The sequence below is a fragment of the Heterodontus francisci genome, chromosome 38, assembly GCF_036365525.1.
Source record: "Heterodontus francisci isolate sHetFra1 chromosome 38, sHetFra1.hap1, whole genome shotgun sequence".
Classification (NCBI taxonomy): Eukaryota; Metazoa; Chordata; class Chondrichthyes; order Heterodontiformes; family Heterodontidae; genus Heterodontus; species Heterodontus francisci.
In genome coordinates this window covers 31,667,143-31,692,743 of record NC_090408.1, presented here as the reverse complement: position 1 = coordinate 31,692,743, position 25,601 = coordinate 31,667,143, and the positions used below count along the sequence as shown (strand labels likewise).

The following is a 25,601-nucleotide window of genomic DNA, read 5'->3' as shown; positions in this document are numbered from 1 at the left end:
CCCCGTACCTGAATATTCTACATAATTCCCATGATAAGAGGGAATGAAATGAAGATATAAAGAAATAATTCCCTCCCCATCCCCCATTCCCCACCCCCCACTCCTCCCCCCGCCCAACCATCCATGTTATGGCTGCGTTGGTAGCACTCTTGCCACTGAGTAACAAGGTTCTGGGTTTAATTCCATCTCCAAGGCTGGAGTGCAAAAATCAATTTTGACACTCCAGTACAGTACTGATGGAGTGCTACACTGTCAGAGGTGGCATCTATCTGATCAGATGTTAAACTGAGGCTCCATCTGCCTGAATGGATGGATGTAAAACATCCCATGGCACTATTTTGAAGAAGAGCAGGGGAATTGTCCCAGCCAATATTTATCCCTTGATCAGCATCACAAAAGGACAGGTTATCTGGTCATTGTCACACTGCTGTTTGTGGGAGTTTGCTATGTGCAAATTGGCTGTCGCATATCCTACATTACACTTCATAATGTACTTCATTCACTTCAAAGCACTTGGAGTGGTCATGAAAAGTGCTATATAAATGCAAATCTTTCTTTCTTTAAATGGGAGATCATTGAGGCTTCAACTAGTGCCTTGAATTGTCTGAAAATTAGCCAAAAGATCACAACTATACAATCTGCACCAAGAGCACTGTACATGTTGTCCTATCTCTGGGAGTCTACCACCATATTCTACATTATTGGCACAGGAAGGGTGACCTGATATTGCTGACAAAATGCCAGACCTGGAGTGTGCTCACAGAATGTCAACTTACACAACCACCCTATTTAATTGACTGACCTTTCCATTGAAATTATCAGATTACCACTCACACAGCTTGAACTCCAGTCAGTTTATATGTCAACCACTTCCTAAATAGTTCTACGGATCATTCGAGTCGGGGGAAACACTTACCATTTCTTTTTATTCTTTCATGGGAGGTGGGTGTCACTGGCAAGGCCAGCATTTGTCGACCATCCCTAATTTCCCTTGACAACTGAGTGGCTTGCTAGGCCATTTCAGAGGGCAGTTAAGAGTCAACCACATTGCAGTGGGTCTGGAGTCATTTGTAGGCCAGACCAGGTAAGGATGGCAGATTTTCTTCCCTAAAGGGCACTGGTGAACCAGAAGGGCTTTTATGACAATCGATGATCGTTTCATGGCAACGTTACCGAAACTAGCTTTCAATTCTAGATTTTTATTAATTAATTGAATTTAAATTCCACCAGGTGCTGTGATGAAATTTGAACCCGTGTCCCCAAGGCATTAGCCTGGGCGTCTGGATTATTCATTCAGTGACATTACTACTGAGCCACCATCTCCCCCATTGTGAGATGTGAAAGCAAGATCTGTGAATAGAACCTACTTCTCTCTGGACAACCCGACTCCAAAGACTCACACCTAGTACCTGCCAGTTGTGCAATTATCAAAGCAATCCTGTCTTTTACAGATAACATATAACCTCCATTTTTCTCACCAAGACTGGCTTTGAAGTTATGTTTTCTTTGTGTGGACTCCTATGCTTTTCACACCAGTATTATTACTAAATGGCTTCCTTGTTTTCCCTGCAAGATCTCACTCTTACTGAAGGCAGGGGGCTCATTAGTGGATCTCTCTGCATTGGCCACAATTTCTAAGGAAGTATTGTAAGAAATTACTAAAGCTTTCTGCCTGTGTCTCCAAACTGTTCTTGTATTGTCTGGGCAGGGGCAACCTGAAGAATTGCTCCTGCTGCAACCTTTGGGCAAGGAAGAATTTCAATGCTGCAAGCCCATGGAGCTTAATGTCTTTCCCTTTGGAGGCAGTCACTCTGCAACACGTCTTCCTGACTCTGATTGACAGCTGCGTACAGACCCGGGAGGTTTCCAATAGCAACCGCTGACGCTTTCGGTACGCTGGCTCCAGCTCTGTTGACTGCGGAACTGCTTTCTACTTGCTTCTCCCCCCACCCCCCACCCCCCCCCCCCCCCCCCCCAAGTTTCGAACAGACGGTGGTCCCCCCAGAAGCTGTCAAAGAAGAAAACAAGGAGAGCTGCTTACAGTTCTTGTTTTATAGAAGAGGCGGCAGGTGACAGTGCGGCTGGCGAGAGATCAGAAAGGCTGGTAAGTACTCAGAGCAAGAATGCAAGTTGAAGTCTGCCCAGATCAGGTTGAAGTTGTGAATCAGAAATGCTTTAGCAAAACTCGAGCTATAGGGCATTTAGTAGCACCTTTCAGTGCTTCACACAAGACGTTGTTGAATCATAGAAGAAACTGTTTCACACTTGGCTGAAGCATTAACCCCAAAATATATTGACAGGTTCCTGGTCCAACACAGAGACTCTTGATGCTGGAGAAGAGAGGAGATGAAAAAAAAAACCGGGGTAGACATCATGACCGCAGAACAGAAACAGACAATTTTGGCCCCCATCTGTTCTGTGCCAGTGTTTATGCTCCACATGGGCCTCCTTCCACCTTACATCCAACCCTATCAACATATCCTATTCCTTTCTTCCTCATATGCTAATCCAGCTTCCCCTTAAATGCATCTATGGTATTTGCCTCAACGACTCCAGGTGGTAGCACATTCCACATTGTAACCACTCTATGGGTAAAAGAGGTTTCTTGTGAATTCCCGATTGGATTTACAAGTGACTGTCTTATATTTATGGCCCTTAGTTTTTGAATCCCTTACCATGTCTACCCGATCAACATGCTTCGTCATTTTAGAAACTTCTATCAGGTCTTTCTCTTTTCTAGAAGAAGGAGCCCCAGCCTGTTTAGTCTTTCCTGATTGTTGAAAACTCTCAGTTCTGGTCTTCTCCAGTCATAGATATCACAAAGTTGAAAATGTCTTGACGGAATTTTGAAAATGTGCTTTTGTCACTTTCCTCTTTCCTGAGAGCAACATTACATTCTGAGGTATGCGTAAAATGATTTCAGTTGAAAAATGATCACAATACTGTACATGTCGCTAATCTTACTTTCTAAGGGCACGTTCAGGCGGATTGCAAGAGCATGTCAAAGTCTATGTGCCATAATCTATGCCTAATTAACTCTTTTCCTCCTGATGGCTTGATGTTTAGTTTAGTTTAGAGATACAGCACTTTAACAGGCCCTTCGGCCCACCGAGTCTGTGCCGACCATCAACCACCCATTTATACTAATCCTACACTAATCCCGTATTCCTATCACATCCCCACCTGTCCCTATATATTTCCCTACCACCTACCTATACTAGGGGCAATTTATGATGGCCAATTAACCTATCAACCTGCAAGTCTTTGGCATGTGGGAGGAAACCGGAGCACCCGGAGGAAACCCACGCAGACACAGGGAGAACTTGCAAACTCCGCACAGGCAGTACCCAGAATCGAACCCGGGTCCCTGGAGCTGTGAGGCTGCAGTGCTAACCACTGCGCCACTGTGCCGCCCAGTGATGATTGCCTGGACTTTCCAGTTTTATTTGTGTATTTTCGTCTTAATAGAATATCTGTTTATTTTGGCAGGAGCACCCAAGAGCTGCTTCAGTTTATTGCATTTTCTTACCAATTTATAGAGAACTGTATTCGCATATCCAGGCAGCAGATTAAACCACTGAAGCTTCAGAGTTCACAGTCCAACACTGAGGATGAAAATGCTGGCAATGGCTTCAGAGAGGATTTAATAGACAGTTTACACTTTGTGGCACAATACCTAGGGTCAATGTGCAGATTCGGACACCTGGAAAGATGAAACAACGTGGTGACACGCCATTCAAATCGACACAGAAATTCCATTCATAAATATTACCAAACCCAACTGCACTGCTTTACAGTCCAAAATGAGTGGTAGTACCTTCAAACCTGACCACAACATAAGGAGATCTTCAATGCATACAGACAGTGGGGTTATCTCAGATTCATCTGAAAACAAATTTGAGCCAGGTTCAAGTAGTCCAAAGGAGTTTAAAAGAAGAAAGAATACAGGTGGGACCGAAGTGGAACAGGGACACGGCTGCAGAGCTAGCCAAGGTGGAGATTTCTCTGATCAGCAGATAACTAAAGGAACAGCGGGAGAGGGAACAGGCCCTACTTTTGGATTGGAAATCACACATGGTTTCTCCACTCCGAGAGTTTTAATAATCTGCGATAAAGTCAAACGTTGCTCTGATATTACAGGTTTATCGTGGCCACATGTGATTGTGGTGAATTATGTATATGAGTCCTCCACGTTGGATTCTATTTTAGCACAAGTTGCTGAGGCTTTAAGTGGAAAGAAAGTCAAATCCATTGCCTTCATTCTTCATAATCAGCAAGATGCAATTCATATCTGCGGTGCTGGAGAGGTTCAGACACTTACACCAGTTTCTGTCCGTGAGCATATGGCTCTGCGCAGGTTCTTTAATAATATTGTGATGAGTCACTTGGATGTGGAGAAATCAAATACCAGCATGGATTTCCTGGGCTGTACAGCCCTAGTGACTGCAGACCTTGAGGCAATCAAAAGAGAACTGAAGACTCTGACAGGTATATTGTAGATATAGTTATGTTAGACTTTTTAATATTGTACTAGTCATTCTTGTACTCATGTAGTTGAATCCAAAATCATACGTCAGCAGAATCTTCTGCATGTCATAGAGTCGTAACTGCACAGAAGGAGTCCATGCCGGATGTATATCAGTATATAGTGAAAAGATAATATTTTTCAATATTTTTAATAAAACTCAATTTAATAGTTTTCACTTGATACAATCCCATGTGTAAACCTTATCTGCCTGTTCCATTGCTGTGGTTTCCTAAATGGTATTGGAAATGGAAGATATATGGCAGGTATCCAGTACGTATATTTATCGAAGATGGGCCCAACTAAATAGCAAAGTCGGGATGTATTTAAGAATATAAGTATTGGCAGGTAACCACTCTGTGTGGAATTTTAGATGTTAGAAAATAGCGTAAATGAGCATATATGAGTGTTAATAAGCAATATGCGTGATGGAAGACTTGACATGATGTAGTGAAGTAATAGCGACATCATAAAAAAGAAAAGTCAAGGAGGAGAGATAGGCTGTGTGGGCAATTGAAGCTCATCCCTCCTGTACCTAAACTCTCCCACTTTCAAAAACAACAAAACTTCCATTTATATAGCACCTCCCAAGGCCTTCACATGAGATTTACCAGACGAAATTTGACACTGAACCAGATAAGGTAATATTCATTCGTTCGTTGGTGTCATCTTCATCCCAGAAGGTTGACTGTCATGGATTTCCACCTCTGTCTGCCCTGTGCTGTCCTTACACATTCTGCATAGGTCAGCTGCAACCAGTCCATTATATCTGTCATTCATTTTCTTCTCTGCTTCCCTCTCCTAAGTTTTCCATCGATCTTTCCTTCCAATAATTGCCTCTGAAGTATTGTATCCATATATTAGAACAGGTCAAAGAGGTAGGTTTTAAGGCACATCTTAAAAGAGGAAACAGGTGAAGAGATTTATGGGGGAAATTCTAGAGCCTGGATAGCTGAAGGCACAGTCGACAATGGAGGGGCAAAGGAAATCAGGGATGCAAAAGAGGCCAGAATTGGAGGAATGCAGCATTCTTAGAGGCTTATAGTGCTAGAGGAAGTAACAGAGATATGGAAGGATGAGGCTATGGACAGATTTGAATGCTCGGATGAGAATTTTAAATTTGAGGTGTTGCTGCACGAGGAGTCAGCGTAGGTCAGTGAGCAAGCACAGGGGTTATCCATGAACAGGACTTGGTGTGAGTAAGGATATGGATAGCAGGGCTTTGGATGAGCTGGACTTTATGGAGGATGGAAGACAGGAGACCAGCCAGGAGAGTATTGGAATAGTCAAATCTGGATGAAACAAAAGCATGGATGAGGGTTTCAGTTGCAGATGGTCTGAGGCAGGAGACAGGCGATCTTACAAAGATGGAAATAGGTGGGCTTGGTGATGGAGTGGATATGAGGTCAGGAGCTCAGCTCAGGGTCAAGTAAGATGCTGAGGTTGCAAATGGTGTGGTTCAGCCTCACAGTGGCCAGGGAGGGGATAGAATTGGTGGCTAGAGAATGGAGTTTGTAGTGGGGCCTGAAGACCATGGCTTTGCTCTTCCCAATATTTAATTGGAGATCATATTTCTGTACTGTTCTGCAAACAGTACATTCATGAATGTGAAGTTAAGATAATGATCTAAACTGCACAGGTGTTTTAGAAACAGCTGTGATGTTTAGATGGGTCGTGTAATCTTGCCTGTGTGAATCACAGATAATGGACATTGTCCATTTACTGAAGAGTGCAAGTTCCAGGTATAAAGACCAGCATTCACAGTTCTCTGGGCACAAGCGAAAAGTGAGGTGAAAATGGAAAGCTTTACAACTGAGTTGGTACTGAGTATTTCTTTTCTGTCAAAGTGGTGGGAATGAAGACTTAACTTTTTTAGTGCATTGAATGGCTATAATTATATCAGGCATGATTCCAGGTTTCCTCATTTTACTGCAAAAAATATTTTAGTGATCCAAAGCAAACTGGGGAGGCGGTGGCATAATGGTATTGTCACTGGACTAGTAACCCAGAGACCCAGGGTATTGACATGGATTCGAATCCCACCACAGCAGAAGGTGGAATTTGAATTCAATTAATAAATCTGGAATTAAAAACCTAGTCTAATGATTGCCATGAAACCATTGTTGATTGTCGTAACAACCCATCTGGACACTAATGTCCTCAAGGGAAGGAAATCTGCTGTCCTTACCAGGTCTGGCCTACATGTGACTCCAGACCCACAGCAATGTGGTTGACTCTTAAATGTCCTCTGAAATAGCCTAGCAAGAAACTCAGTTGTACCTAACCGCTACGAAGTCAATAAGAAATGAAACTGGATGGACCACCCGGCATCGACCTAGGCACCGGAAACGACAACGGCAAGCCCAGCCCTGTCAACCCTGCAAAGTCCTCCTTACTAACATATGGAGGCTTGTGCCAAAGTTGGGAGAGCTGTCCCACAGACTAGTCAAGTGACAGCCTGACATAATCATACTCATGGAATCAGACCTTACAGACAATGTCCCAGAAACTGCCATCACAATCCCTGGGTAGGTCCTGTTCCACCAGCAGGACAGATGCAACAGAGGTGGTGGCACAGTGGCATACTGTCAGGAGGGAGTCGCCCTGGGTGTCCTCAACATCAACTGCAGACCCCATGAAGTCTTGTGGCATCAGGTCAAACATGGGCAATGAAACCTCCTGCTGAATACCACTTGCCGCCCTCTCTCAGCTGATGAATCAGTACTCCTCCATGTTGAACACCACTTGGAGGAAGCACTGAGGGTGGCAAGGACACAAAATGTACTCTGGGTGGGAGACTTCTATGTTCATCACTAAGAGTGGCTCGGTAGCACCACGACTGACCGATCTGGCCAAGTCCTAAAGGACATAGCTGCTAGACTGGGTCTGCGGCAGGTGGTGAGGGAAGCAACAAGAGGGAAAAACATACTTGACTTCATCCTCACCAATCTGACTACCACTGATGCATCTGTCCATGACAGTATTGGTAGGAGTGACCACCGCACAGTCCTTGTGGAGACGAAGTCCCGCCTTCACATTGAGGATACCCTCCATCGTGTTGTGTGGCACTACCACCGTGCTAAATGGGATAGATTTCAAACAGATCTAGCAATGCAAAACTGGGCATCCATGAGGTGCTGTGGGCCTTCAGCAGCAGCAGAACTGTACTCAACCACAATCTGTAACCTCATGGCCCAGCATATCCCCCATTCTACCAGTACCATCAAGCCAGGAGACCAACCCTGGTCCAATGAAGGGTGCAGGAGGGCATGTCAGGAGCAGCACCAGGCATACCTCAAAATGAAGTGTCAACCTGGTGAAGCTACAAGCCAGGACAACTTGCGTGCCAAACTGCGTAAGCAGCATGCGATAGACAGAGCTAAGTGATCTCATACCCAATGGATCAGATCTAAGCTCTGCAGTCCTGCACACCCAGTCATGAGTGGTGGTAGACAATTAAACAACGAACTGGAGGAGGTGGCTCCACAAATATCCCCATCCTCAATGATGGGGGAGTCCATCACATCAGTGCAAAAGATAAGGCTGAAGCACTTGCAACAATCTTCAGCCAAAGCTGCCGAATTGATGATCTATCTCAGCCTCCTCCTGATGTCCCCAGCATCACAGCTGCCAGACTTCAGCCAATTTGATTCATTCTGTGTGATCTCAAGAAACAATTGACAGGACTGAATACTGCAAAGGCTATGGGCCCTGACAACATTACGGCAATAGTATTGAAGACATGTGCTCCAGAACTTGCCACATCCCTAGCCAAGCTGTTCCAGTACAGCTACAACACTGGAAATGTGGAAAATTACCCAGGTATGTCCTGTACACAAAAAGCAGGACAAGTTCAACCTGGTCAATTACTGCCCCATCAGTTTACTCTCAATCATCAGTAAAATGATGGAAGGGGTCGTCGATAATGCTTAGTGCTGCTTAGTTTGGGTTCTGCCACGGCCACTCAGCTCCTGACCTCATTACAGCCTTGGTTCAAACAGGGACAAAAGAGCTGAACTCAAGAGATGAGGTGAGAGAGACTGCTCTTGACATCAAGGCAACATTTGACAGAGTATGGCATCAAGGAGCACTAGCAAAAGTGAAGTTAATAGGAATCGGGGAAAAACTCTCGGCTGGTTGGAGTCATACCTAGCGGAAAGGAAGATGGTTGTGGTTGTTGGAAGTCAATCATCTGAGCTCCAGGACATCACTGCAGGAGTTCCTCAGGGTAGTGTCCTTGGCCCAACCATCTTCAGCTGCTTCATCAATGACCTTCCTTCAATCATAACGTCAGAAGTGGGGATGTTCGCTGATGATTGCACAATGTTCAGCACCATTCGCAACTCCTCAAATATTGAAGCAGTCTGTGTAGAAATGCAGCACGACATGGACAATATACAGGCTTGGGCTGATAAGTGGCAAGTAACATTCATGCCACACAAGTGCCAGGCAATGACCATCTCGAACGAGACAGAATCTAACCATCTCCCCTTGACATTCAATGGCATTACCATCGCTGAATCCTCCACTATCAACATCCTGGGGGTTACCATTGACCAGAAACTGAACTGGAATAGCCATATAAATACCATGGTTACAAGAGCAGGTCAGAGGCTAGGAATCCTGCAGCAAGTAACTCACCTCCTGACTCCCCAAAGCCTGTCCAACATCTACAAGGCACAAGTCAGCAGTGTTATGGAATAGTCTCCACTTGCTTGGATGGATGCAGCTCCAACAACACTCAAGAAGCTCAACATCATCCAGGACAAAGCAACCTGCTTGATTGGCACCCCATCCACAAACATTCACTCCCTCCACCACCGACACACAGTGGCAGCAGTGTGTACCATCTACAGGATGCACTGCAGCAACTCACCAAGGCTCCTTAGACAGCACCTTCCAAACCCGCGACCTCTATCACCTCGAAGGACAAGGGCAGCAAATAGGTGGGAATACCACCTCCTGCAAGTTCCCCTCCAAGCCACACACCATCCTGACTTGGAACTATATCGCCGTTCCTTCACTGTCGCTGGGTCAAAGTCCTGGAACTCCCTTCCTAACAGCACTGTGGTGTCCCTACCCCACATGGACTGCAGCAGATGAAGAAGGCAGCTCACCACCACCTTCTCAAGGGCAATTAGGGATGGGCAACAAATGCTGGCCTAGCCAGCGATGCCCACATCCCATGAATGAATAAAGAAAATTCCAAATATAAATCAAAAGAAATGTTTAATAACTCAATGCATTGTTTTCCAAGTTACCTTTCTTGATATCCCTCATTCTATAATGTTCCTTCTCACTATGAACTTCATGCCTATATGTTTGCTTCCTAATTACTTAAATTACAATCCCAAAATGCTTTCACCTGTAAGAGTTAGTCAACTCTCCCCATCATTTATTTCAGAATCACACTTTTTGATTTTCACTATTAGGATTACCAGTTGACTGGAGTTTGGACCAGACGGTCCAGTTTTTGGGTTGTTCAGAATTTTTTTAATTCTAAATTTCTAAACTGCAAGGTCAAAATTAAAAATCTGTTTTTAAAATAAAAGGTCATTTCCTACTTCTATCTCTCTTGATGCGTAGGCATGCGATATTAATATTTTCACACAGGACAAATCTTAGAACCTCAAATCACAATTCTAACCCATACTGTGCCTTTATTGACCACTGTCCATTATTGGAGACGGTAAAAGTTGACATCCTTATTCAGGCCTTTAATTCTTACTTGACGTCAAATTAAGCTGTCTTCCTCCTCCATCCCATTCATACCTGTCACTAACAGGTTGAGTATATTCCTGGATGTGGTTTATAATGAATCAGCTGAACTACCTTAAGAATTGTGGACCTTTCTGGATGTCATCAATTAAATGAGGCACAATCCACCTCATGACCATACAGTCATTAAAATCCATGACTTCATGTCTTAGAATTACACAGAATAGACAGCACAGAAACAGGCTATTCAGCCTTACTAGTCTGTGCTGGTGTTTATACTCCACACAAGATCTTCCCATTCCATCTATCTCATCTCATCCTTCCAGCATATTTTTCAATACCCTTTTCTCTCATGTACTCACCTAGTTTTCTTTTGAAAACATCTAAGCTATTTGCCTCAACCACTTTCTGTGGTAGTGAGTTTCACATTCTAGCCACTCTGAGTAAAGACATTTCTCCTTATTTCCCCAATTGGGTTTATTAGTGAATATCTTGTATTCATGGCCCGTAGTTTTGGATTCTCCCACAAGTGGAAACATTCTCTCCACAATTACCTGTCCCTCTCATTCACAACTTTGATTACCTCTATCAGGTCACCTCTAAGTCTTTGCTTTTCTAAAGAATAAAGCCCCACTGTTCAATCTTTCCAGATGCTGTAATCTCTCTGTGCGAAATCTTTTTTGCTCTTTCTCCAGTGCTTCTATGTCCATTTAATTGTATGGAGACCAAAACTGTGAACATAAACTAAGTACAATCTCATCAGGGTCCTCTACAAGTTTACCATAACTTCACTAATATTGAATTCGATACCCCTAAAAATAAATCCCATTTTTTTTTAGCATTTTAATTGCTTTGCTTTTAATGATTTTTTTTCACCTGTGTCCCTAGACCAGTTTCTCTTCTACCCCATTCTTATTTTCTTAAGCATAGATGATGTTTCTGTTTTTCCTACCAAAAATTTGTCTTCTTTGCAGATTGGACAGTCAAAAGGCTTCTCTGGGCCCTGATTCTTTTGTGTCCATCTCTGTAGTTAACCGAAGTCATTCCCTCAGTCTGTGTGTATATGTAGTGTGCTGTCTATCATCACAGATCCTGACAAGGTAAATCAGAAGAATTTCTTCCCTAAGAATCACCTTACAAGTGTTATTATAATGAATCACTGGGTTTTATTCCATTGTTATAACATTCACAATTGAGACATTTGAGTTAGGTGAGGAAATTGCTGATTAGTTCATATATTTGACGCCTGCGATTGGAGCTACTTCTCTAGTAATTGCTATTGATTGGTGTCCTGTTCCACAGCTGTTTCAAACCTGAAGGAGTGTTCCCCCTTGCTCCCGCTGCCATGTGTTATTCTGCATTACCCCTTAATGTACCTGAGTTATCTATTACTTATGAACTTTCTGCTGTCATTTGGTCTGGCCGAATAAACAACAAACCCTTTCTGTCATGGCACATGTGTCTTTATTGTTGGATTAGTCTGTTTGAAGTTTGGTGCCTCTCCTGTTTTAATCCCTCTGGCCTCCTCTTCCATTCTTCTGTTTCCATCTGTAGCCCATCAGATTGCTTATCTGACTTTGTCTGCTGGTCACACATCTCATTATCTTTATTGACCCAGCTTGCCATCTGGAGTATTGGCTTCACTGGTTACAGCAGCCAATTGAAGTTGGATCTTGACTTTTTCCCTCTTTTATCCAAAAACATGCTTGAGATTAGATAGGGTTTGGGGATGCTAGCTACCTAATGTTCCTCTATAGTAGTATCTGTGTTCCATCCCCATCAATTATAGCTGCAGACTACTTACATTCAACCCTTTGGCTGAAATAACTCCCATTATCCCATGATATCCCATGAGTCACTCACCCTGTTCTGGCTGATCATCCCACTTCTGACATCAAAATATAACACTGGGGGTGCTGTTCAAGTGCCTACAAAGGAAGACACAAGTAAACAGAACTTTACGAAATGCAATTTAGATTATTGCAGATTCAAGACCCTCACTGCAGCAATTTTCTGCTGTTATCTGAGTTTTGCCAGTTTACTAATCTGAATTTGTGGACTTTATATATTCTGGAGTCAGAACCTGCCAGCAGTTAGTCACCTGTGCAAGCAGGAGAACCACACAAATAATTGCACTGAGGAATCTTTTAATTATTTACCTGATTTTCAGAACTCAGTGCAATAATTAACTCCAACATTCTATAAATGAAATAACTAACCAGTTTTTACCAAACAAGCTGTTAATGATTCCCTCAACTGCAATAAACTGCCCATAATTGGAGCTCTTTATAATATTAATTGTATTATTGCATGCAGAGAAATATTCAGAAATGTGAATCTCTCCATTCAAACCCCTCACAAATCTTTTACGGCAGAATTAAGAGTGCATTTACACTAGATTAGTGCTTTTGCTTTGCACTAACATGCTGCTGTAGTGTAAATGTAGCCTGAATCCAGTGCTGGGGGGCCACCTAACACTCGAACAAACAGAGGTGAGACTCGCTGGGTGATGGAGTCTCTAGTTTACTTCAGATTTTAGAGTCTGTGCCAATGGGTTTTAGCTTTACACCAATGCTATACCTGTGTGGTGTGAAGGCTCCTTGGTTGGGTTGCTTATTCAATATAGCAGAGTATTGGAAGCCAGTGTGATAATTAATCTGCAGTTAAACAATTTCCCTCTACAAAAGTAGTAAAGCTGACTGTCTTGAGATATATTTACTGCTCAATTAGTTTTTATCATTTACAACTGTAGTTCTCAGTTGATTAATATTGGTTAAATGGCCAGGATGGTGCAGCTAAGGAACACTTTATGTTATAAGCAGACCTCCTGCAAGTTCACTTCCATTAACAGCTGTGGGATAAACCCAAAATCAATTCTGCTTCAACATGCTTCTGGAAATAAATTATTGACCAAAGCTAATGATTCTTCCAATTCCACTGTGAGCTGCTCAAAAAGCCATGATGCCATTCCCACAGCATCTGCTGCATTCAACTGGATTATCACTCCAATCTTCACATCTCGTTAAGTAACTGCTTTGCCTTTGCGTCATTGAGCATCTCTATTTCTCTGATGATTAAATTAGGCATTGGAGAATTTTTATTGAACCAGTACTGGCAGGCTGTGAGGCTACACTGTGCACAGTGGGAAATAGATGCCAGTTTGGAAAACCCCTCATTGAGAAAGAGGAAGGAAACCTGAAAAAAAAGCTCTTTAATGGTTTAGCAGTTGAAAGCCCTGCCTGGCGAAACACTAAGCCATAGAGGCCAGAAGCTGTGGTGTGTGCTGGAGGTCACCAGTTGGGTTGCACCGATTGACCTCACAACTACAAAGACAGGGAAAATCAGCCAAGGTTTGCACACCCTGTTGTTCATCAGTGCCGTCTGCTGGAAAGTGCAAGCATACGACTTTCAGGTGAGCAGAGAGTCAAGCTGCATGGTTACATAACCTACTGACACATGGGCTCTAAATTTCCTTGGGATTTTGGGTGTAATGGAGACGTTATCAAGATGGGTAGGAGGTAGTGGGGGGAGAACATGGAGTGGGGCTATTTATGCCAGGTCTCGTTCCTGTTTTGAATTCACAGGTTTTCCACAAGCAGTGGATGGGTGGGCACTTCCTATATTGATCCCCGTTGCTGATAATGTCAGGGAAAGAAGTGGAGATGGCAGAAAGGTGCCATCCAGCGGGATTTTGCCCCATTATAATGCACTCGCACATAAAACAGGAGCACCGTGCTTGCCAGGATCACATCCTGGCAGAAGTGGCACCACTGCTGACTGAAAGGCTGGTTTCCTAAGGCAGCTGGTTGTGAAGCCTTTCTGGAAAAGCACAGGCTTTTTAAAAAATAATTTTCTCTTTGTCCAGACCTGGCAGTACTCCTCCCCAGCAGCATACCTGCTTTGCCAGTTTCCTCCATCCTACTTAGTGGGAGTCCCAGCTGCGCTGCTACTGGGGGTGCACCCCTACTTTACGTTATGGCCCCTGACCCCAGGAATTTGCAAGGGGTCAGGAGTGTCTGGGGCCAGTAGCTATGATGGTGGAGTGGGTGGAGCAGTGGAGCAAATTTCCAGAGGTTCAATGCACGAAATCACATATTAAGAATGTCATTGGAGCAAATTACTGGACAGCACCATCGGGAGAGGAAGGAAGGAAACAGCGGAGAAACAAATGACTTAGAACACCGATTACTGATCAGGCCTTTTAATATAAATGTAAAAAATGATACCCCAGTGACTAAAGATAGTGTAATTCCAGGAAGTCAGTGACCTTGCAAATTAGACCTCCCTGATTCCACATCAATAAGTGGTTGTTCTAAGTTTTTGCAAGGTGTACCAGATTAATAACTATCCAAACAGCACTCAACATATAATGGTGTTAAAGTAGAAATCATCTGGGTCACTCTGCTTGTGTGTGCATAAGCCGTTGGGAGAGAATAACATTTTGGCATTCAGGCACCTTAATCATTGAAAGAAAAGGTAGTCTAAATAACTTCAGCTTACTGTCTGTTTACTTCTGAGCAGTCAGACTGAATTGGGTGTGGTTAATGTGCACAACGTTATGTGTTGTGGATGAACAGCAGGACAAGATGCTGGTTATGGAAAATTGGATGTGCTGTGGCCTCTTTAAGGTATTGTGTGCCCATATTGTTTTCATGAATCATATTCCTATTCCATGGTTCATCCGATTAGTATTATGAATATATATATATAGTATATAATAAATATGTTTGTGTATATATGCCATTACAAGTTATATAAGTATCTGCATGGAATATGCTAAAGACACAATGGTTTGAACAAGATGTTAGCTACTGAACACAGAGAGACTAATTTAAACAAATCCCAATCTTCTTTGATAATGCCTTCTTAAGAACAATCTTGAAGTGTACTTTTCGAGTCTTAAGGCACAGAAAGCTACCCAAGGAGGAATAAAACAAATTGGTATTCAATCCTAATTTAATATAAAGCTGGGGTTCATTAAAGAAATCTAGACACTGCTCTTGAGATAATGTTTTGAAAATAATTTGTTTTATAATTAAGCTTACATAGATATGCTTTGAGATCCAGACCTGTTCACTGTAATCAGTAGGATGCAAAGTGCTAATGAGTTTGGTTTGCCAATTAATTATGCTATCATGTTAATGTGACACTGTACCTTAATTACAAGTCTGTCGGGCACTTCAACCTCATAGTTACGTTGTTGGCTCCGCACTGCTGTAATTAGAGATTTAGGGCCACAGTTTGGTTAATTCAATGGCTGTCGTGAAAAAGTAAATGCGTGTAGAAAAGTGAAACAGAGTTCTCCCTCTCCCGCTATCCCCACACCTCCCCTTGCCTGGACAAGGTGGGTCAGATACCATAATAATAATAAAAGCAAAATACTGCGGATGCTGGAAATCTGAAATAAAAACAGAGTGCTGTAAATACGCAACAGGTCTGGCAGCATCTGTGGAAAGAGAAGCAGAGTTAATGTTTCAGTTCTGATGAAAGGTCGCAGATTTGGAACAGATACCATGTTCTTTCCCTCCAGACTGAGCTGAGGGGATGGCTGGTGAAGGAAACTGCCTTAGGAGGTAGAAATATGTTCTGGGTAAATAATGATAGTGGACTGGAGAGGTTATAGCAGATACCATAGGGAGCAGTACATTATAAATCACCTGGTATTGTCCCATAGCTTCCTTAAAGTAGGACTTTAAGAATTCTTTTTGTTTGGATTGGACATTGAGGACTGCATCACCACCAACATTGTTAATGGAAATACGTTGTTGCTTATTGTTAAGACAAGGTGAGGAGGGGCCTAGGGGTTCCCTCTCAGCTTTTGCCTGGTTTAACCATAACAGGGTTTAATTTTAGAAACACCGTGTTTTAGCTCCTCTTTAGTGAATCCTTGTTCGCTGCTCCAATTGTAAGGCAAAGAAATCAAACAGGTTTCCTTAGATTTAAACAAGAAAGGTAGTAGTTTATTCATTTTAAACCATTTTAAATGGTTAACAACTACGAATATGCGACGCGACCACGCTAACATGCATATGCGTTAAACACACACGCAGATAGAGACAGAAAAAGTAAAAGGAATAAAGGGGAAATGTTTGAGGCAATATCTGGTAGTTACAGTCCTTTAAGTTCAATGTGGAGTCTTTGGTTGCTGGTAAGTCTTGCAATTTGTTGGGGCCTAGTTCACGCTTCAACTTGTTCCGATGTAGGAGTCTTTTCTCTCTTGAGGTTTACGTGTCTTCCATGGGTCCGGTGGCTTGGAAGAAAACGAGACAGAGAAACAGCCAGGCGACAGACTTGCTTGTTTCAACTTCAGTTGCACGCTGCCTTCTGCCTTTCTCTGTGGCACAATTCTAAAAAACCCAGGTTGCCTAGAAGGCTAGTCATGTGACTAGCTGGTTTGACCACTTCTGTTTGTGGATTCTGCCATCTTAGCAGTCATCCTGGAACGTGAGCGTCCTCACCGTCAATGTCTGGTGATCAAAGTCCATTTTGGGTTAAGTGGACCAGGGAATGGTCCTTTGCTTCTCCAAGCACTGTCTGTTAGTATGCAAATGTTTTTCCAGCCAAGTGTCTGGTGATTTTTTTTTAACAAGTCCTTTCTTCACTCCAGCAACAGTTTAAAATCAATGTTCATATAGCAAAATTAATATGCCTCATTCCTGACAGGTGAGGGTCTGCATGACACTTATATTTTTGTTTTGTGAGTGTAAAGGGGGGTGCATTTTCACTCCATGTTACTACTTGCACTCGTAATAATGTGAAACAAACCTGACCCACAATTTCCTTTTGCAGGTGTTCCTGTTGCCGTGGCAAGAAACCTGCTGGGCAGTGAGCTACAGGCAGGTCCAAACCAGGTGCCGGACGGGGTAAAGATGCACGTCTTAGATCTTTACTGTGAGAGTGATAAACTGAAGCGCCCACACCCACAAACATTGGCAGAGTTTGAAAAGATACACATAGTAGGAAAAGGTGAGGTCAGAGAACAAGAAGGCAGTACTGGATGGAACGCAATGAACCAGGAAATAGTCGCATGGAAAGTGTCTGCCTTTTACATAAACATTACCTGCAATAAAAAAAATGTGACATTTGAAGAATTATTTCTCAATCACAGATTTGAGCAACATCGCCAGCTATGTGTTTGATGATAAACTCTATTTTGTTTTCAGCTGAAATGGTCCAGTCTGTTTAAGCTTCATCACAGCTTTGGGGATTTTCAGCTTAGTGGCCAGTCAATTATTCTGGTAGTCTTGCTAGTGGGGGTGGGGGGAGGGGGGGTGCAGTAGTGGGGGGAGTATGTGATTATGTCCTCTCATACTAACCAAACCAGCATTATTGAAATATTTCATAAGGTTAAATGGAAATAAAACCTATACGAATTGTGTGATGATTTAAGTTTTCTATGCCAATCAGCAGATATTTGATCAGAGCCTGTATCCTTTTTCTGACAGGAGCCTATGGGACAGCAGTTCTGTATCGGAAGAAGGATGATGATTCATTGGTCATACTGAAAGAAATTAATATGCATGAGCTGAACCACATCGAGAGGCAGAGAGCAATGAATGAGGTACCTGTTTAACTCCAGTGTATTTAAACTGGCCTGATTGTGCCATACATTGCTATCACTGAGATAATGGACAATGCTGGTAATAACAAAAATTTAAAAGACTTGTGTTTGTACGACCATCAGACCTTTCACGACCATCAGACATCTCAGATGCTTAACAGTCAATGAAGTACTTTTGATGTGTGAATGAGTGTGTATACAGTCTCTGGCCGTGTGGTTCCGTGTGAGTGAGTGTGTACAGTCCCTGGCCCTTTGGTTCCGTGTGAGTGAGTGTGTACAATCCCTGGCCCTGTGGTTTGTGTGACTGAGTGTGTACAGTCCCTGGCCGTGTTGTTCCGCATGAGTGAGTGTGTACAGACCCTGGTCCTGCGGTTCCGTGTAAGTGAGTGTGTACAGTCCCTGGTCCTGCGGTTCCGTGTGAGTGAGTGTGTACAGTCCCTGGTCCTGCAGTTCCGTGTGAGTAAGTGTGTACAGTCCCTGGACCTGCGGTTCCGTGTGAGTGAGTGTGTACAGTCCCTGGTCCTGCGGTTCGGTCTGAGTGAGTGTGTACAGTCCCTGGTCCTGCGGTTCCGTGTGAGTGAGTGTGGACAGTCCCTGGTCCTGCGGTTCGGTGTGAGTGAGTGGGTACAGTCCCTGGTCCTGCGGTTCCGTGTGAGTGAGTAGAGCTCCGGACATTGTATTTTTTTTGTCTCTCCTCTGCTGTAGGTGAAGGTGCTTTCAATGTTGGATCACCCCAACATAATCAATTACTATGACAGCTTTGAAGAGGATGGTGTGCTGATGATTGAGATGGAATATGCAGATGGAGGGACGCTGGCACAGTACTTGGCACAGCAGGTATTTTACATGGGCATGCTTGGGTGTGGGTGTGGGTGTGGGGGGAAGAATCCCAATAGTAAATTGTTTAAGGAGACTTTCATAAATGAGAAGGAGCTTTAGTTCTGGGCCTCTTTCAATCAACATCACGATGTACGGTGCAGAAACATTGCTGCAATCTGTTTGAATTGTCTTCTCTAAACAAAGACGGAGATGCCAGATGACTATCTAGAGAGCACCTGGGATATTTGCTCATATCACAAGCTGTAATGGTGTTAGATTTCATTCAAGGTTAGCTATCTGGGCAGATTCAAGTAAAGTAAAGCAAAGCTCAGAAATGTATATCTCATATGCTTCACACATCCACAACTCCAGGATCATCCTTCCCACTCTTCTTTGAAGGTTTTGTAAAACACCATTGTCTTCTACCTATTGCTAAACTGTATAAAGAGCAGGGGGTGCAGAGCAAAGCAAACTAATTATTGCCCCTTGCACAAAGCCTTGTCCATTTCCCAACCGCTACTGTTTCTAATCCAGTTCACTACATTGCCATTAATTTCATATGCCATCTAGTCAGATGCCTTCTGAAAATCCAAGCTCTGGTACCTTACCTACTCATTTAATTTCTCTTTGAATTAATTTTGCAATTCCATCTATAGATTGTCAATGGCAAGTGCTGAGCATTGTTAAATTATTTAATTGGCGTGGCCCTGGCTTTTCACTTCTTAGCTTAGGGGTCAGAATGTATTTATCTGTGATATTTCCCAATCTCAGTGGTTTGAAGGAGCATCCATATCAGTGTCAATGGTACCTGACTTGATGGGCCGGATGACACTCTCTTATGGTGTGACGTTCTTTAATTTGGGATGAGAATGGATCACAATCCTGAAAAGGTTAAACGTAGTGCGTGCCACACTGCTGTCTGAGGTGATGGTGTTTTTGTTGTAGGACTGGGAACTAGAAGAGCGAGAAATCCTGAACCTCTTTCACCAGATGGTGGCAGCAATCTGTTACCTCCACGACCACAACGTACTGCACCGAGATCTCAAGACAGCAAACCTCTTCCTCACAAAAGAAGGCGAGGTGAAGCTTGGTGATTTTGGGGTGGCCAAACTAATGACGACAGGAAGTGAGGCACATACAATCTTAGGTGAGCTTTGCCTCGAGCAAGAGTTGGATAAAAAAAGGAGTAAAGGTATCTTGGATAACTAGGTATAGGGTAGGAGCTGGAGCATGGGTAACAGGTAGGTATTTGATCTTGGGTAAGAGTAGAGATAAACAGGCATGAGTAGGAATACACTGCAGGTAGAGGTAGCAAGCAGCATAGATGAGATAGGGCTATCATTGCAGTAATTAGGGCTGAGATATGCTGGGATACTAGTATATGCTGCAATGTATGGTGGTGCCTTCATAGAGAAATGGGTATTTTGAAAGTTGGCACTAACCACAGATGGTCTGCAGGAAGGGGGCATCTTGGAGGCTAGCAGTACGTTGGGCTCTGTAAAAAGGGTAACTTTCAGATGAAAGTGGGAGTAGGTATAAATAAATAAATGTTGCAGACACAAGTAGAGGCAAGAAAAAGTATGCCACAAAGGGCAATGCTATGAATCAAAGCAAGGGTGCCTTGCTGTTGGAGGCGCACATGTAGAAGTCATTGTGCTGATAAGATTGTTAATGTACTTTGGGGGTGAGGGGATCTCTCAATAAATTGAATGTTACAAATTCCATGATGCTGGGGTAGATATATTAATGGATACTTTATGCTGTGTAGGTACTCCCTTTTACATCTCCCCGGAGATCTGCGAGGGAAAATGTTACAACGACAAATCGGACATCTGGTCACTTGGTTGTATTCTTTACGAGATGGCGTGCCGTCAGCGTACATTTGAAGGTAAGAGACATGAAAAATGTCAACTAATTAATGTTTGAGGAAATTATTTAGGTTAATTGGTAAAAGATGACCTACAGTAAGATAAAACATGGTTCTTACAGAATACATTAAATTTTTAAGATGTTTGGACCATCTTCATAGAAATAATGAAAAATCATTTAGAACGTGTAGAGTGGGTTGGTAAAAGTGGATATATTAATATATGGATGCTTTCCTGGTTAATCCTTGCATTGAAACTCATAACATGAGTGTCCCTATTAGGCCTATCTCTGGAGAGGGACTCTATTAAGCTCCATACAAACCAAGGAAATGAGAAAATAAATCACGAATGACCTGATCATTATTAAAGAGTAACTCTTAATATTGTAGTACAAGATTTTAGGTATTAGAATGGATTTTTCTGTTAATATAATTGTGTCGATAAGGGGATAAATAATCTTACTGTTTGTACATCTTCAGGTAATTGTATTGATTTTTTTTAATGTTAGTCTATTTTTGTGCAGTGTTTTAAAACATTCTTCTCTCACCAGCTTGACTCAACTGGTAGCAATCCCACTTCTGAGTCAAGATGTGGGTTCCAGCTCCACTCCAGGTACTTTAAAGTATAATCTAGGCTGACACTAAGGGAGTGATGCATGGTTGGAGCTGCTGTATTTTTGCTGAGATCTTAAACCAAGACCTGCCTGTTCAAGTAGACATAAAATATCCCTTGGCACTATTTGAAGAGAAGGGTCATTCGCCCAACATCCTGGCTAACGCCTTTACCAAACTGGTCATTTATCTAATGTTGAGGGTATGAAATCTCAAGTTCTTACTGCTTTTTTCTTATAGGAACTAATCTGCCAGCAGTGGTGAATAAAATCATGAAGGGGCAGTTTGCCCCAATCACTAATAACTACAGTGCTGAGTTTAAAGCCCTCGTGATGGACATGCTGCAAAAAGAGCCTCAGTAAGTTGCAAGTGTGTCTGGCGTCCTTGTGATTAACTAGCGAAAACACATGCCCATGAAAGTGATAACTTTCCTCCCTTGCTGTTGCTGATTTCAGCAATCATTCCATCAAGACCATACCTCCTGCAAATTCTGTCATCTGCGGACGAAGGTACTTTTATAATGTCTGTGCTGTGGCTTGGTGTCGCACCAATGCTGCAAGAAGCCAAGTCAGCAGGAGTGTCTGGAGAGTCAGTGATATCAAGGAATCCTCTATTGGTAGCAGATCCCCAATATAGGTTATGTAATAAATAACTCATTGTAAGATCGCCTGTGCTGTGGGAGCCACATCATTAAACCCCCACAACAGCATGTTTCATGATACTTCGCTGCCAAATCTTTCTTCAGAGACTTTTTGGCGGAAGTGGTTAATGTCTTCATCTTTTCTATTGATGCTAAGGGAACTACTGGGATAGTGATCAGCTTACTTGGTAATTATAATTACTCCATAAGTATTGCAAGAAAGATCAGTTGGTCTCAACCAGTTTGTCTGTTGTATGTGATATCTTTCTTGTGCTCTTTCTCTCCTGAATTCAGCAACCTCATGATCCCAGCAGACAGACAACCTCACTTGAAGGAAGCACAGGACTGAGATTTGGCTATGCAGTGTTTATCCGCTTTATCTCTGATCTGCACTTCCTTCAAGGATTGCCGAATCTGTTTTGTGCAGTCTCTTGCACTGTTCCCTTTTTATTATCACTCCAAAATGTGGTACTCTGCTATCCCTTTTCCCCTCTCTCTTTCTATCTAGCTGTCTTCCAGGCTTAACATGGCAGGATCTCTACTGAGACTAAGCTGATGTCTTTCACTCGGGGTAGGTATCGACCCTCTGCTCATGAGCTGTTATATCTTCGACTCCCTGAAGCAATGGCAAAATACGAAGAAACTCCAGACTATGAGGAAGGGCTGGAGATGGGCCTTCAAAGCAAATTGAATCAAAAGAGAAACGGGCGCACAACTGTTTATTACTTATGCATGTCTGATCTGGAACTTTGCCCTATTGAAGGATTGACTGCAAAGGTTAAAATCATACAGGTAGGTGACATTGAAACATTCCGAACAAATTTATTTCTTTAAATGCTTTTTTAATGAAACTGTCTTTACAACTAGATGTGAGGCCCTATGCTTTCCGCTTCTCCCCTGGTCATGTTTCAGTGGATCTGGGCAGTAAGAGGTCTGGGACGCTTAGAGCGGAGGTTGAGTCCATATCCCTCAATGTAACTGACCAGCAGAGTCAGTGGATTAGCTCTGGGGATAGAGGGATAGAAGTGCCACCTCACTGAATGCACCTCAACCAAGGGGTCATGGAAAGTTTAGGTCAAAGAGTTTAACACATCTTTTCCCCACTGTGAATCCCTCAGCATAGAAGGAGCCATTAAACATTTAACACCATGTATCTAAAAAGCTTTGCAATAAGGGCTTAGAATTTCCTCTATGGATGCAACCCAAAAGCTAGACCCAGAAGAATGCCCAAGTGGCGCCCATTTTTCCAGTGCCGAGTTACGTCCAAGAATCCCAATTTCATTAGAATACGCCCTAACTTTAAATAAGCCTAAATGGGTATAAACCAAAGGAAATCCAAGTAAACAGTTGTGGCCCAAGCAAAGTACTGAACCTGCATTGTATATTTCTTTGTTATGAAAATGTAAATTTTAACTCACTCATGCACACCAAGCACAGAGAATTTAGGAACCTGCAACCAGGAAAAATTTTTAATTGTTAATATAACCTGTACTTAAAAATGCAGTGAGGATAAATTCAAAGCAACAACACAATCAAAAATGGCAAAGAATACCAGTTGATAGTGATGCAGTCCTCATTGTCAATGCGGATTGACTGCCTCACATTGATTAGTGGTCTCAAGGAGTTAGTTGACTGGTAACTTCCTGGAGGCTTCTGATTCAGAAGGGGAGAGGAGGATAATTAAATGCTGCGTTTGTGCATTCGTGCTTCAACATCTCCTGGCCAAATCTCTGATGAGTTTAATAATGAATAATAATATTTGAATTTATATAGTACCTTATTGCATTGAAACATCTCAAAGCAATTTAAACAATTAAATAGAATTATAGAATCATAGAAAGTTTAAGGCACAGGAAGAGGCCACTTGGCCCATCATGTCTGTGCCGGCCAAAAATTGATCCACCTATTCTAATCCCACCTTCCAGCATTTGGTCCGTAGCCCTGCAGATTACGGCACTTGAGGTGCATATCCAGACTCCTTTTGAATGAGTTGAGGGTTTCTGCCTCAACTACCCTCTCAGGCAGTGAGTTCCAGACCCCCACCACCCTCTAGATGAAAAAGTCTTTCCTCATCTCTCCTCTAATTTTTCTACCAATTACTTTAAATCTATGCCCCCTTGTCATTGACCTCTCTCCTAAGGTGAATAGACCCTTCACCTCCACTCTATCCAGGCCCCTCAAAATTTTGTACATTTCAATCAGATCTCCCCTCAGCCTTTTCTGTTCCAAGGAGAACAACCCCAGCCTATCCAATCTTTCTCATAGCTGCATTTTTCCACTCCTGGCAACATCCTCGTAAATCTCCTCTGTATCCTGTCTAGTGCAATTACATCCTTTCTGTAATGAGGTGACCAGAACTGCACACAGTATTCAAGTCGTGGCCTAACCAATGAGTTATACAGTTCCAGCATTACCTCCCTGCTCTTATATTCTATACCTCGGTTAATAAAGGAAAGGATTCCATATGCCTTCTTAACCACCTTATCGACCTGTCCTGCTATCTTCAGGGATCTTTGGACATTCACTCCATGTTCCCTCACTTCTCTACACGTCTCAGTATTTTCCCATTAATCATGTATTCCTTTGCCTTGTTTGACCCCCCCCAAATGCATCACCTCACACTTCTCCAGGTTGAATTCCATTTGCCACTTTTCTGCCCATCTGACCAGACGATCAATATCTTCCTGCAGCCTACAGCGATCCTCCTCGCTATCTACCACACAGCCAATCTTTGTGTCATCTGCAAACATCTTGATCATGCCTCCTACATTTATGTCCAAATCATTAATATATACCACAAAATGCAGGGGACCCAGTACTGAGCCCTGAAGAACGCCACTGAAAACAGCCCTCCAATCGCTAAAAAACCCGTCAACAATTACCCTTTGTTTCCTGCCACTGAGCCAATTTTGTATCCACCTTGCTGCATTTCCCTGGATCCCATGGAATTTTATTTTTTTAACTAGTCTGCCATGTGGGACCTTGTCAAAAGCCTTGCTAAGATCCATGTAGACCACATCTACTGCACTACCCTCATCTATCTTCCTTGTTACCTCTTCAAAAAATTTGATCAAATCGGTCAAACAAGATCTTCCCTTAACAAATCCATGCTGACTATCCTTGATTAACCTGTGCCTTTCTAAGTGACAGTTTATCCTGTCTCTCAGAATAGATTCCAATAATTTGCCCACTACTAAGGTTAGACTGACTGGCCTGTAATTATTCGGTCTATCCTTCGCTCCCTTTTTAAACAGAGGTACAGCGTTAGCATTTCTCCAATCCTCTGGCACCACACCTGTATCCAGTGAGGACTGGAAAATGATGGTCTGACCCTCTGCTATTTCCTCTCTTGCTTCTTTTAACAGCCTAGGGTACATTTCATCTAGCCCTGGTGATTTATCAACTTTCAAGGATGCTAAACCCATTAATACTTCCTTTCTCCCTATGTTTATCACATCCAATACTTTGAAGCCTGGAGATTGGTGTTACATAGACAAGTATGGCACCAATTCTGCACACAGCAATATTCCACAAACAGCCATGAGATGAATGACCACTTAATTTGTTTTTTTGATGCTATTGGATGATGTGTGATTGGCACACTGAGGGCTATATTTGGGGTGATGGCAGGGCTCCCAGCAGCGGGCCGAAAAGGCGGGTGAAACCCTACCTTGGCTTTTTCGAGTCCTCCCGCACTATCTTCCATTGCTCAGACACTTAAGTGCCTGGCGTCTGGATATCCGTCTCTTTAAAGACGGGGATCCTGCTTCCATGAGTGGCCAGCCAATCACAGGGCCGGCAGCTCAGCAGGATCAGCAGCGCCACTGGGAGCAGTGGCCACTGCCAGTACTACAGAGTC

General features: G+C 42.9%; 1 protein-coding gene across 8 annotated transcripts in view; it reads left to right on the top strand.

The window, feature by feature from the left end:
- Window positions 1-1,970: 1,970 nt before the first annotated feature.
- Window positions 1,971-25,601, top strand: part of LOC137352501 (serine/threonine-protein kinase Nek8-like) — a 92,317-nt gene continuing 68,686 nt past the window's right edge. For 3 of the 8 annotated variants that reach the window (XM_068018043.1, XM_068018041.1, XM_068018039.1), the window contains exons 1-9: window positions 1,971-2,104; window positions 3,540-4,488; window positions 17,033-17,209; window positions 17,689-17,804; window positions 18,510-18,641; window positions 19,569-19,770; window positions 20,392-20,511; window positions 21,343-21,460; window positions 22,318-22,534. In XM_068018043.1, the coding sequence (XP_067874144.1) occupies window positions 3,804-4,488; window positions 17,033-17,209; window positions 17,689-17,804; window positions 18,510-18,641; window positions 19,569-19,770; window positions 20,392-20,511; window positions 21,343-21,460; window positions 22,318-22,534 (1,767 nt within the window). In that variant the 5' untranslated portion in view covers window positions 1,971-2,104; window positions 3,540-3,803. Of the gene's footprint in view, window positions 2,105-3,489; window positions 4,489-10,152; window positions 11,344-13,280; window positions 13,656-14,797; window positions 14,872-17,032; window positions 17,210-17,688; window positions 17,805-18,509; window positions 18,642-19,568; window positions 19,771-20,391; window positions 20,512-21,342; window positions 21,461-22,317; window positions 22,535-25,601 lie in introns of those variants that run through there. The other 5 variants (XM_068018040.1, XM_068018046.1, XM_068018047.1 and 2 more) reach the window with 5 other exon arrangements.